Source organism: Nicotiana tabacum, chromosome 17 (assembly GCF_000715075.1).
Source record: "Nicotiana tabacum cultivar K326 chromosome 17, ASM71507v2, whole genome shotgun sequence".
NCBI lineage: Eukaryota > Viridiplantae > Streptophyta > Magnoliopsida > Solanales > Solanaceae > Nicotiana > Nicotiana tabacum.
Genome location: NC_134096.1, coordinates 104,857,661 through 104,869,601, shown reverse-complemented (window position 1 = coordinate 104,869,601; position 11,941 = coordinate 104,857,661). Strand labels below are relative to the sequence as shown.

Genomic DNA, 11,941 nt, shown 5'->3' with positions numbered 1-11,941 from the left:
TTTGTATTCTCTTTTGTACTCTTGTTGGTATAATAAAATTGTTTATCTACGCTTGTGGACGTAGGTCACACTGACCGAACCACGTTAAATTTGTGTCTTCTTTATCTACTTTAATTGTCGTTATTATCAACTTGCATTGTTTGTTATTGTCATTATACCGTTGTTTGGTAAAATTCTGCACTACCCGAATTTCCGATCCTAAGAGTGTATTTCGGAGAATTGCATATTAATCCTTGGTTCACCTTTACTTATCTATTATATTAAAATTATATTTTTAATTTTTTAATAAAAAGATAAATATTTTTTTCTTATTTTACTCTTATCCTTAAATACTCATTACTCAAATCATTTGAAAAAAAGACTTTTTGTAATTGTAAAATACATACTTCTGTTTGAACGGAGTTAGTAAAAGCCACTAATAAATTTCGAACCAAGATGAACAATCTAGAAAAATCTGTGGAAGAGGAGAAGAGGAAAAACGAGGAAGAAGATTTATCAAGTGCAGTGCAGGCGACGGACCCGTCAGATTCAGGAATGGCTGCTGCTTCCGCCACCGACGGCGTCGCTGCGACGGCACTACGATCGGTACTTCATCGGATTCAACACGCCGCCGAACGCTCTGGCCGCAGATCGGACCAAGTACGGCTGGTGGCTGTAAGCAAGACGAAGCCGGTGTCTCTTGTCAAACAAGTTTACGACGCCGGTCACCGTTCCTTCGGTGAAAATTATGTCCAAGAGCTCGTTGATAAGGCTCCTCAGGTAAAGGTTCTATGCTCGTGTGCGATTGCCTCTACATAGTTTAAGCCTGTGTTTATATGATTGATTGGTTTCCCTGATTTAATTGTTCTAGTTTGACTACAGGAATCGCCCTATTGGGGTTTATTTCAGTCCAATACTAATAATTTACGAAAATTAGAGGTTCTCTAAATCTAATCCTACACTGTTAACTAGTTTTATCTCAAGTAACTGGTATCTCGTGTGGGAATATTTTGCTTCCATTGTGCTTTTTTAGCTAAGCATGGATAAATTGAGATTTTAGATTTTTTGGAACAACTGCCCTTCATATGGTTTTAGGTCTTTTTAGTTGGGGTTAAAATTAAAATTTGAATCTTTGTCTATTTGTTGTTTGGGATACTCTGTATGTTGGATCATGAAGCTTTTGACCAGTAGCTTTGATTTTCTTTCTGAATGTCGCCAAGAGATGTTTGCTTTGATATTTTTGTAATTGCTTGATCTTGCTCATGCATATTCTCCGCTTGTCCAATGGACCTTACTGATTTGTCCCTTGAGTAAGTCACATGGACCTGCTGCTCCAGTGTGGGTTCGCCTAAGGTGTCATAAAACTCTTTCAAAAGCTCGCTAGGTGAGAACTCTGCCAACTATCCCAAGATTCCCAACACAAAGATATTACTCCATCAAAGGGGTACTTGAATGAAACGAAGAAATAACTTTTAGAATATTGCCTATATTGCCAATACTTCAAGAAAATCCGAAATTTAATAGAAAAAAAGAAATAAAGATAGAAAGATGAAGAGACCAAAGCTAGAGAGAAAAGTGGCTATTTATTCTTTACCAGGATGGTCTTCAACACAAAGAGTGGCCTTTATTTATAGAAGTGCATGCCCACATTAACTATCATGACGCGTCGTAAAGATGATGCATCACAGGACTTTGGGGTCATGATGTCACAAAATTTTGGGGGCTTTTGCCGTCGTGAAGAGGAGCATGACACGTCGCAACAGTGATGTGTCGTGAAGTGGTCACGATTCGTCGTGAAGAAGAGAATGACGCATCACAACCAACTTGTTTTTCCCCTTTATTTGCTTTATTCATGGTCTTTTTTTCCTGCAAAACATTGTTAGAATTATACAGGGAATTAATATATATTATATAAATTCTTTATTTAAAATAGTGTATTAAGTATATAATATGAACATCTTTTATTCATCAAGTTGTATGTATTTGTGATGTGGACCATTGTAATTTTCTGTGGGGAACAATGTGAAGTATTGTGTTTCAGATGAGGTGGTTATACTGCTTTCGTTTGGTAAATTGCAGCTTCCAGATGATATAGAGTGGCATTTCATAGGGAATTTGCAGAGCAATAAAGTCAAGCCACTATTAAGTATGTTCTCCTTTCTTCCTTCACTATTCCTTCTCCTATCCTTTTCCCTTCGGACCAGTAAGGTGAAATGTACATTTCTATGAAAATATGTTGAGGATGAAGCAGGAAATCATAAAAAAATGTGATTACTGGACAAATTCTGTAAGAGAAATAAGGGGAGGAGATCTTTTCTTTTGGCATGCTGGTGGAGAGCAGGGTTGCTGCAAGAGTTGTAAACTTTATCTTGGTGAATAGTAACATGCTTGCTTCATCAAATTTTGGTTACATTAAGTACTGCAAATATTTCAAAAAACATTAGAGGTCGTGCTGGCACTTGCATCAGTTAGACAAGTGAACATTTGGCCTTCACTTACATCAGTCAGACAAGTGGACAATAAGTTTCTATCTCCTTTCTGAGTTAGCATGCATGACATAATAACGGTAATGAAGAGTTTGAATCAATTGTGCAACTGATATAAAGCTTATAATCAAATCTCCTCATCTTTGTTTTTTCAGCTGGAGTGCCAAATCTTGCTATGGTGGAAACTGTAGATGATGAAAAGGTAATTAACACCGACTCCACTAGTAGTTTATCTCATCTAAATAGTCTACAGGTTAACTAATACTCCCAGCTCGAAATATTATGTTATGCAGTTTGATTGAACATAAGAGCTAGAGCTATCTTACTCGTATTATACCAGTTGTAGAAAGAATGAAATAAAACCAGTTTTAGTAAGAAGAAGAAAATTGGGATTTTAAGTGAATTTAAATTTCGGGAACTTGTGGAGTTATTAAATATGTATGGATTCCAAAGTTCTCTGTCCATGCCTGAAAAGCTACCTAAAGTTATTCACATCTAGTATAAGCTAGCAGAGGGGAAAAAATATTTAACCAGTGTTATTAAAAGCCATCCCTTTGTTTCTTAAAGCGATGAAGCAATGCGAAAGTGAGGTGTTATCAATTCACACTGAAGCTGTGCGCTTTAGAGAAGTGTTCGCTTCAAAGAGTGGTATGGAAAGTGAATTTAAGGAGAATTGATTGCTTCTATGAATCTCAACTTTGTGGAGTTGGTTTATTCTCTTTTTATTTTTTTTATTTTTTTTTGGGTATACGGCTTGTATACGGGGTTAGTCCCCAATTGTTAATAAAATTATTTACCTTTTATCAAAAAAATAATATCTACCTTATTGTATATTAGATGTTAAAATTAGCTATTTTAATTGGAGTTAATTTTACTGTATGAACTCCTTATATATTTAATATTTTTAATGTCCTGTAAATTGCACACTGATTTCTCGCTTTCCGCTGCAAGCCCTACGGGACCTTCTCCTTTTTTTTTTTTTTTTTTTTTTTTTTGCACATTTCGCTTTTGAAAACACTGAATATAGGAATATCCTTCTGATAGGAAGTGGATTAGGTGGAAGTATCTTGTCTGCTTCATATCAAAGTTTCTCGGAACTGCTTTGAGGAATAAATTGATAACAATTGGTTTCTTTAACCTGTTTCTTTATTATGCCTCTTTGAGTCTGCGTAATTTCTCTTTTTTTTATAAGGCGCTTTGAGTCTGTGTAAATGGAAGACATCCAAGCAATGGTAAGAAGCCCAGCCTATGTTCCTGTCTATTCTTTCTTTCCGTATTGGTGAAGGACTAGGTTCCTTCTTTCTTCGTTTTATTTGCTACATTTTTCATCTTGATAAACATTTTATCTGTGCACTCCTTGATGGATGAGGAGATTCCCTACAAATATGTGTAATCTGCATGTGAACAAAACTTGTTGCCAAAGGTGGGGGGAGTTCTGGGTCCAGGGTTCACCAAATTACCTTGATGTGATATCACCAACTTTACGAAGAATACCTTTTAACCTCAATGCCTATTGAATATGAGATTGTAATGGTTGTAAAGCTCTGAAGGCATACTTTCTTCTGGACTGTCCCAATTAATATTGGAGAATTTTTAATCCTTTGATTCTTCTCTTCTTTATTGCTTTCTTAAACATGCCACTGATGGACACCTTCGATGTGCATGAATTAGGATATTAGAACTTATTATATGAAAATTTTGATTTTGTAAGATGTGAAAGTCTTCCAATTCATGAATTAGTTAGTAGTTCTGAAGGATGTAATGCCGATTGATGACTTGAGAATGCAGTATCCTGCCTCTAAACCTGTGTGTATCTTAGCCAATTAGATGCTAAAAAGCTATACTCGAGACTTGTGCTAGTTACAAAAGTGGCTCTATGTAAAAAAAATCAGATAATGTTAGATCAGTTATTCGGGGGGACAGAGAGATCAACGAGGACGTTACTAACCGTATAGGGGCGGGCTGGATGAAATGGAGGCTAGCATCTGGAGTCTTGTGTGACAAGAAAGTGCCACCGATACTCAAAGGTAAGTTTTGTAGAGCCGTGATTAGACCGGCCATGTTGTATAGGGCAGAGTGTTGGCCGGTTAAGAACTCTCATAATCAAAAGATGAAGGTCGCAGAGATCAGGATATTGAGGTGGATGTGCGGGCACACTAGGATGGATAAGATTAGGAATGAAGTTATCTGGGAGAAGGTGAGCGTGGTCCCTGTGGATGACAAGATGTGGGAAGCGAGACTCAAATGGTTCGGGCACGTGCGGAGGAGAAGCCTTGATGCTCCGGTGAGGAGGTGTGAGCGGTTGGCTATGGTGGGTACGAGAAGAGGTAGAGGGTGGCTTAGGAAATATTGGAAAGAGGTTATCAGGCAGGACATGGCACGACTGCGGATTTCCGAGGACATGGCCCTTGATAGGAAGGTTTGGAGGTCAAGCATTAGGGTTGTAGGCTAGGGGGTAGTCGAGTTTTTCCTACTTAATACCGGGGGTGAGGCGGGGTTGGATAGGGTTGATCTTAGACGGCTTGTGGTTATTATTGAGCGCACACTATCCTTTCTGTTTTTCTTAGCCCCAGGCCTTAATTACTGGTTACTGTTATTGCATGCATCTATTCTTTGGTTTTTATGCTCTGCTACTATTTCTACGGTTTCTGCTGACGTTACTGATGGATTGTCTCTTGTTTTATTCCCGTCTTCCTGAGTCGAGGGTCTATCGGAAACAACCTCTCTGCCCCATTGGGGTAGGGGTAAGGTTTGCGTACACATTACCCTCCCCAGACCCCACTTTGTGGGATTTTACTGGGTCGTCGTTGTTGTTGTTGTTGTATAATGTTAGATCAAGGGCATGATAGAACTATTTTTTTTTAACTTTACCTTATTCAAAAAGAAAAAGATAGAACAACTTTTATAGAGTACCCTTCTTGTGCCCATAAAAATTAACCTTCTTTCCCTTTTGGTCCTTCCGTAGAACTTTCACCTCATAAAATGAAAAACTTTTCTCCTTCCAGCAATTCTGACTAGTATAAACTTATATTCTTTTATAACACAATGACAACGATAACAATTATGCCTCAAACCCAAATTAGTTGGATCAGCTTTGGACCAGTAGCAATATAACTGTGCGTATGAACACATTGACAGACATTCAATATTGTGAGCTAGGACAGACTTCCTTTGGCTGACATAGTTTATATTTTGTTTTCTGCATTCAATAGATTGCAAATCAGCTCAACCGTGTGGCTGGGAACATTGGAAGAAAGCCATTGAAAGTTTTTATCCAAGTTAATACAAGCGGGGAAGAAAGTGGGTAACTGGAGTATGTCTCTGATTTATTAAAGTCATTTAGTTCCTCCAATTTTGTGAAGGTTCTGCTCATATTCAAGAAGGAAAAAGTAACTGTGATTGGGTTCTGTTGCAGCTAAATCTGGTGTTGAACCAGAGGGGTGTTTGGAACTCGTAAAACATGTTACTTCAAACTGCCCTAATCTTGAATTTTGTGGCTTGATGACTATTGGGATGCCAGATTATACGTCAACTCCTGATAACTTTAAGGTTGTGGTTTTATAGTTGTTTCTTCTTGTCCTGGTTGCTATTATTCCATCTCAACTCAAATATCCTGATATTCATCATGCTTTGGTTTCAGACTTTAGCAAGATGTAGAAGTGAGGTTTGCAAGGCTGTTGAAATATCTGAAGATCAATGTGAGCTGTCAATGGGCATGTCGGGCGACTTTGAACTCGCTGTGAGTGACCTGACTTGTCACTAAGCCTATCAAACCATTAGTAGGCTTAGAAAGAACTTGAATTCCGCGATTCTTCTCCTTCTAGGGATCAATGTGGTAGTCTGATTGGACCATGTATACAATATTCTCTTTATAAACCAAGTATGATTAATTAGACATCTGACTCAGTTTTCGTTAATGGTCTCTGTTATTAGAAGGCTTTTGAGTCTGATTTGTAATTCCTAATATCTGGACCATCAACTCGCCCAGCTCCCGCGCACACCCATGCGATTAAGGCACTTTTGCAGACTAGCATAGTAGTTTCACCCCTTAACCGTTTGCTGCAGCTCAAGTTTTAGTCTGAATTTTTCTCTTGATATTTCTCTGTTCTTTATTGGTTTCCTCTGTATGCTTGTTAAAGTAGAATTTCATTTATTAATTAGCCAGCAGTGGTACTGAATTATACATATGCTCCATTCTGACCTCATGTTAAGATATGTTTGAGCACAACATACTGATATTGCTTAGTTTATTGCTACAGGTCGAGATGGGCAGTACAAATGTTCGAGTTGGATCTACAATATTTGGAGCAAGAGAGTATCCAAAGAAGCAAACAAACTAGGTCGATGAACCCATTTTAGTTAAAGAAACTGAGGCAAACTTGTACCTTAAATTATTGCTGCTTTATGGCGAAATCTGGAGCGTTTTGGCGTGCTCTGAGCAACGATGAACCTCATTTGCTATGTGGCCTATAGCATCTTCGTATTCCATTTATTATTACTGCTGGCATTGTCTTGTGCTGTGATCTAGATGTTCTTAATAATGTCATGGAATTTGATATATTCTCGTCAAACAGTACTGATTGATGGTATCTTTGTAGAATGCAGTCTCATGGCCTTGCCCTTGGATCTTGTTATGGGAAAAACAGCTAAACTACTTATGGCAGCTAACAGTCATAACTTGTGCGGACAAACGTTAGACTATATATCGTTCGGTCTTACGAAATCAATTTACATGTTACCGGACATTATCTACTAACATAATATTAAACGTTGATGTAAGGTAAAGATGCTTTCTCGCAATATTAATGAGTGGTAGTACAGCCGTTATACAATTTCTTGCATTATCAGTTGTAGGAATATCAGTTCTATATACGAGAATACTAATTCCAATTTCAGTAGGACGATTTTTATATGCACATCAATTTTTGGTGACAATGATTTTTATCGTAATTTTAAAGATGAAATGAAAGGAGCAGAAATGTTTTATCCAAGTGGAAGTCATCGGACAGTTATAAAAGCAAATTGAATGACGAAGGCCCAGAAAGAAGTGGAACGAGAATTGAAAAACCTTCAAAAAGAGTTGGGAAGTAGAAACATTTGTTGGAAGGTGAATGAAGAGGATTTTAGCTGCGCAGAGCTGTCCGTGACATTGAGCGTAGTCATCCAGGAAGAAAGTGACCATGAATAATGCACAAGCTCAAACTCAACATCCTCTTCCGCGCTTTAACACAGGCGCCATTTCGGCGCTCCTCCGCCGCTGCCACCGCCACCACCAAGTCCTTCAACGCCACCCTCCACCGCCTTTACTCGGAAGGTGCCCACCATCATGCTTTACTCACATACAACTCCATGCTCAAATCCTCTGTTCCTCCAGACCCTTTCACTTTTCCCACTCTCTTCAAAGCCTGCATTTCCCTCAACCTCCTCCCTCACGGCCTTTTGCTACACCAACACGTAGTCGTTAATGGGTTCTCGTCTGATCCTTATATTGGGTCTTCTTTGATCAGTTTTTATTCGTCTTTTGGGCTTACAGAGAGTGCACACAAAGCGTTTGATATAATGCCTGACAGGAACATTGTCCCCTGGACGGCTGTTATAGGGTGTTATGTACGGAGTGGTGATTTTGAGCATGCTTTTGTTATGTACAATTCTATGTTACATGATAGAATAAAGCCTACTTCTGTTACCATGTTGACAATGCTTTCTAGGGTATCAGAGAGCATTCATGTGGAGTGTTTGCATGCTTCTGTAATAAAATATGGATTCATGGGTAACACTGTTTTGTTGAATTGTATGTTGAATGTGTATGGCAAATGTGGAAGAATTGAGTATGCTAGGAAGTTATTTGAGTGGATGGATGAAAAAGATATTGTTTCCTGGAATTCTTTGGCTTCAGGGTATTCTTTAGTGGGGGACACAGAAGAATTATTGAGCCTAATGTATAGAATGAGGTTGGAAAATACATGGCCTGATTATCAAACATATGGGTCCTTGGTTTCTGCAATTGCAAAAGAGGGTTGTGCCGAATTGGGAAAAGTGGTGCATGGACAGATAGTTGCTGCTGGATTTGAATTAGATGTGCATCTTGAGACATCACTTATGTTTATGTATTTAAAATGTAGGAACATGGATTATACGTTTAAGATTTTTGATCGAGCAAATGATAAAGATGTAGTTTTGTGGACGACTATTATCTCAGGACTTGTTCAGAATGAACGTGCAGATAAAGCACTTCAAGTGTTTCAAAGCATGTTGTGTAGTAGAATTGAACCGTCTACAACTACTATAGCAAGTGCCCTTGCAGCTTGTGCTCAATTAGGTTCATTGAAAGTAGGAACTTCTATACATGGCTACATGTTGAGGCAAAGAATTTCCATAGAGACTCCTGCCCAAAATTCACTTGTCACCATGTATTCAAAGTGTGGCTATTTGAAACGAGCGCTTGCTGTTTTCGATATGATAAAAAGCAGAGATGTGGTTTCCTGGAATGCAATTGTTGCAGGGAATGTTCAGAATGGGCAATTAGCAATGGCCTTGCATCTGTTTAATGAAATGAGGATAGCCCACCAAAGACCTGACTCAATTACAGTGGTTTCTCTTCTTCAAATTTGTGCCTCGGTAGGAGCATATCAGCAAGGAAAGTGGATTCATAATCTTGTTGTAAGGGGCTATTTTGAACCTTGCGTCAAGATAGGCACGGCTTTGGTTGATATGTACTGCAAATGTGGTGACCTGGACAGTGCGAGGAAGTGTTTTGACAGGATCGTAGAACATGATCTCATTTCATGGAGCACAATTATTGCGGGATATGGCAGTCATGGCAAAGCGGAAACTGCCCTGGAGTTGTATTCGGAGCTTGTGCAAAGTGGTCTTACACCAAATAGTGTTATTTTCTTATCTGTTTTCTCTGCCTGTAGTCATAATGGACTTGTCGACCAGGGTATGAGCTTGTTTGATTCCATGGAAAGGGATTTTAAGATTGCACCTGAACTCGAACACTGTGCTTGCATAGTTGATCTACTTTGTCGAGCTGGTAGGGTAAAAGATGCATACAACTTCTATAAGACAAAATTTCCGGAACCAATGGCTGACGCACTTGGTATCATTCTTGATGCTTGCAAAACGAAAGCCCTTGTAAAACTTAGGGATATTGTTTGCAAAGAAATCTCAATGTTAGATCATGGGGATGCTGGAAGGTATGTGCAATTGGCTCATAGTTACGCTTCAATGGCCCAGTGGGAGGGCGTTGGTAAGGCATGGGTCCAAATGAGGGATCTTGGGCTCAAAAAACTTCCTGGTTGGAGTTTTATTAACTTACATGGAGTAATAACAACCTTTTTCATGGGCCAAACCTCTCATCCTCAGCAGGAGGAGATAATGTCGGTTCTCAAGAATCTGAGTGAGGAGATTAGTGAAAGGGTAATCAAGTCAAACATAGAGAATATCCCATAGGCGCTTATGTACGACATCTTCTCCGTGCTATTTTTCCCATTGGGATCACTGATGTCAAAGGCTTGGTGAAACCCAGGAGGAGATTTCTGAGAGTAAATGTCAAGTTGCTCAGGATACTATTGTGCTATTAGGAATTGAGCAAGGAATATCAGTTTAATCTGTGCGAGCCAGAATTCCAGAAAGTGTTTATAACTGCCAATTGCAAATCCATCATTCAGTTGTTCAGTCAACTATAGAGCGCAATATATGTCCATGAAGTTGAGAACTGAATCGAACATGTGACAGTGGATAGGTGTTAGAATATAGCACATTCTATGAAGGAATTCACTGTCATATTTTTATTTGATCTTGGTCAATCATTACCTCTTGAGCGAGTTGAATTAGCACAAAATCTTTTCTTTACAACAGGAAGTTCTTATTCACTCTGTACAAAGGACCCCTTAGGAAACTTCAAAGCATCAACTGTCATATCACCTTGAATTTATTTTATATTAAGAATTGGCAAAGTAGCCTCTCGGCCACTTAAACTTGTACTCATTTGTCAACCCGGTACAGAAACTTTGGGCTTTCCCGTTTAAACACCCCAACTCAACTATTTGCACGTCAATAGACACCTCCAATTAAGCGTGTTTCTCAGTCGCGACGACATAATTAATCAGTCTTTTATAGTTTGACATGTGTAATTGGTGGGTCCTACCTTTTTTTAATAAACCAATTTACCAAATGCTCTTCAAAATACCCTATCCTCAACGGGTTCTACCATCTCCACTGCAACCATATACCACATGCCGCTTCTCATCTTTGTTTTCAGAACTCCAATCCGGCATTCCAGCATCAATACCGCCGCTAGCACTGCCGCCATCTTTGCCATTAGAAACCTACAATCCCTTTTCTAAACATCAAAACTAAAATCCAGAAATGAAAAACATGAAGAAGAAAGAAAAAAATCTTAATAAAATTTTGAAACCCAAATGTCAAGATAAAAGAAAAATCACTTGTGCTTCAAGTTTTCTCATCTTCAAAGTATTTTCTAGTCCTCTGTAAAATCAGAAACAATGAGTCAATTTGACCGGGTCAATTCACCGGAAAATATTTTTGGCCGGAAAGAATTGTAATGCTCATATCTATACTCTGATTTTTGGCACATTTATTCTTTCTTGAAATTAGAAGGTGATTTAGAAGTAAGTTAATTAGTTATTTTCAACGTATTTTGTGAAGAATAATCTAAATCTTGACTTATTGAGGAGAAAAGAGGGGGGAGAGGAAGGGGGAAAGAACACAAAAGTTGGAAGGGAATTAATTAGGGAGAAGAAGATTAAAGAGAAACTGGGGGAGAAGGGGGATGGGAATTCTAGAAAAGAAGAACAGAAAGTGGGAATGGGAGGTGGGGGATGGGAAGAACAGCGAAGAGAGAAGGGGACATCGTGCATTACCATATCACACACGATATTGCCACATAAGCATAGTCAACGGTCAAATATGTTTATTAATGTACAAATAGTTGAGTTGGAGTGTTCAAAACTAGAAAACTCAAAGTTTATGTACCGGGTTGACAAATGGATACAAGTTTAAGTGGCTCGGAGGCCATTTTATATTAAAAATTGCAAGGGTCTGCATAAATTTGAGGTACTATCCCTGATTATTTTCCATAGAAAATTTCATTCGATGACATCAATATTATCTATTTTTAGTCGTGCAGATACCACAAGAATGAATAATTTTGGTAATAATTCTGTTTTCAAGATGCCGGGTAATATTAGTTTGTTATATGATATTTCTATATGTACGGCAATGGATGCAAAAACGTATTTGCAGGGTCTAATGAACTGAATTAGTGAATTTGATAACGTTTCCTTTTTTGCTTTTACTCCTTTTGATTCTTGGCATTGAGGTTATGTTCAAGATCTAATAAGCTTAAAGCTGATGCAACTCGTAGTTTCAATTTTAGTGAACTTGCACTAACCAATATCAGTGAATAATAGCTTGGGCAACTTAAATACAACGTTGAGATGTGCAAGTAACTT

The 11,941-nt window shown here is 38.4% G+C and overlaps 2 protein-coding genes across 2 annotated transcripts; both read left to right on the top strand.

Moving 5' to 3' along the window:
- Positions 1-378: 378 nt before the first annotated feature.
- Positions 379-7,036, top strand: LOC107820196 (uncharacterized). The gene is made up of 7 exons (XM_016646424.2): positions 379-759; positions 2,059-2,125; positions 2,621-2,667; positions 5,678-5,765; positions 5,881-6,014; positions 6,106-6,204; positions 6,725-7,036. The coding sequence occupies exons 1-7, from the start codon at positions 436-438 to the stop codon at positions 6,803-6,805; spliced, it is 840 nt and encodes a 279-aa protein (XP_016501910.1). The 5' UTR covers positions 379-435; the 3' UTR covers positions 6,806-7,036.
- A 275-nt stretch (positions 7,037-7,311) lies between these two features.
- Positions 7,312-10,308, top strand: LOC107820193 (pentatricopeptide repeat-containing protein At4g04370-like). Its single transcript, XM_016646421.2, has one exon. It carries the CDS (start codon positions 7,653-7,655, stop codon positions 9,915-9,917), a length of 2,265 nt encoding a protein of 754 aa, XP_016501907.2. The 5' UTR covers positions 7,312-7,652; the 3' UTR covers positions 9,918-10,308.
- Positions 10,309-11,941: the final 1,633 nt, after the last annotated feature.

Coding starts and splice junctions, on each gene's coding strand:
- LOC107820196 (XM_016646424.2), top strand. CDS start 436: ATGAACAATCTAGAAAAATCTGTGGAAGAGGAGAAGAGGAAAAACGAG. Junction 2,126..2,620: donor TAAAGTCAAGCCACTATTAA/GTATGTTCTCCT, acceptor TTGTTTTTTCAG/CTGGAGTGCCAAATCTTGCT. Junction 2,668..5,677: donor AAACTGTAGATGATGAAAAG/GTAATTAACACC, acceptor TGCATTCAATAG/ATTGCAAATCAGCTCAACCG.
- LOC107820193 (XM_016646421.2), top strand. CDS start 7,653: ATGCACAAGCTCAAACTCAACATCCTCTTCCGCGCTTTAACACAGGCG.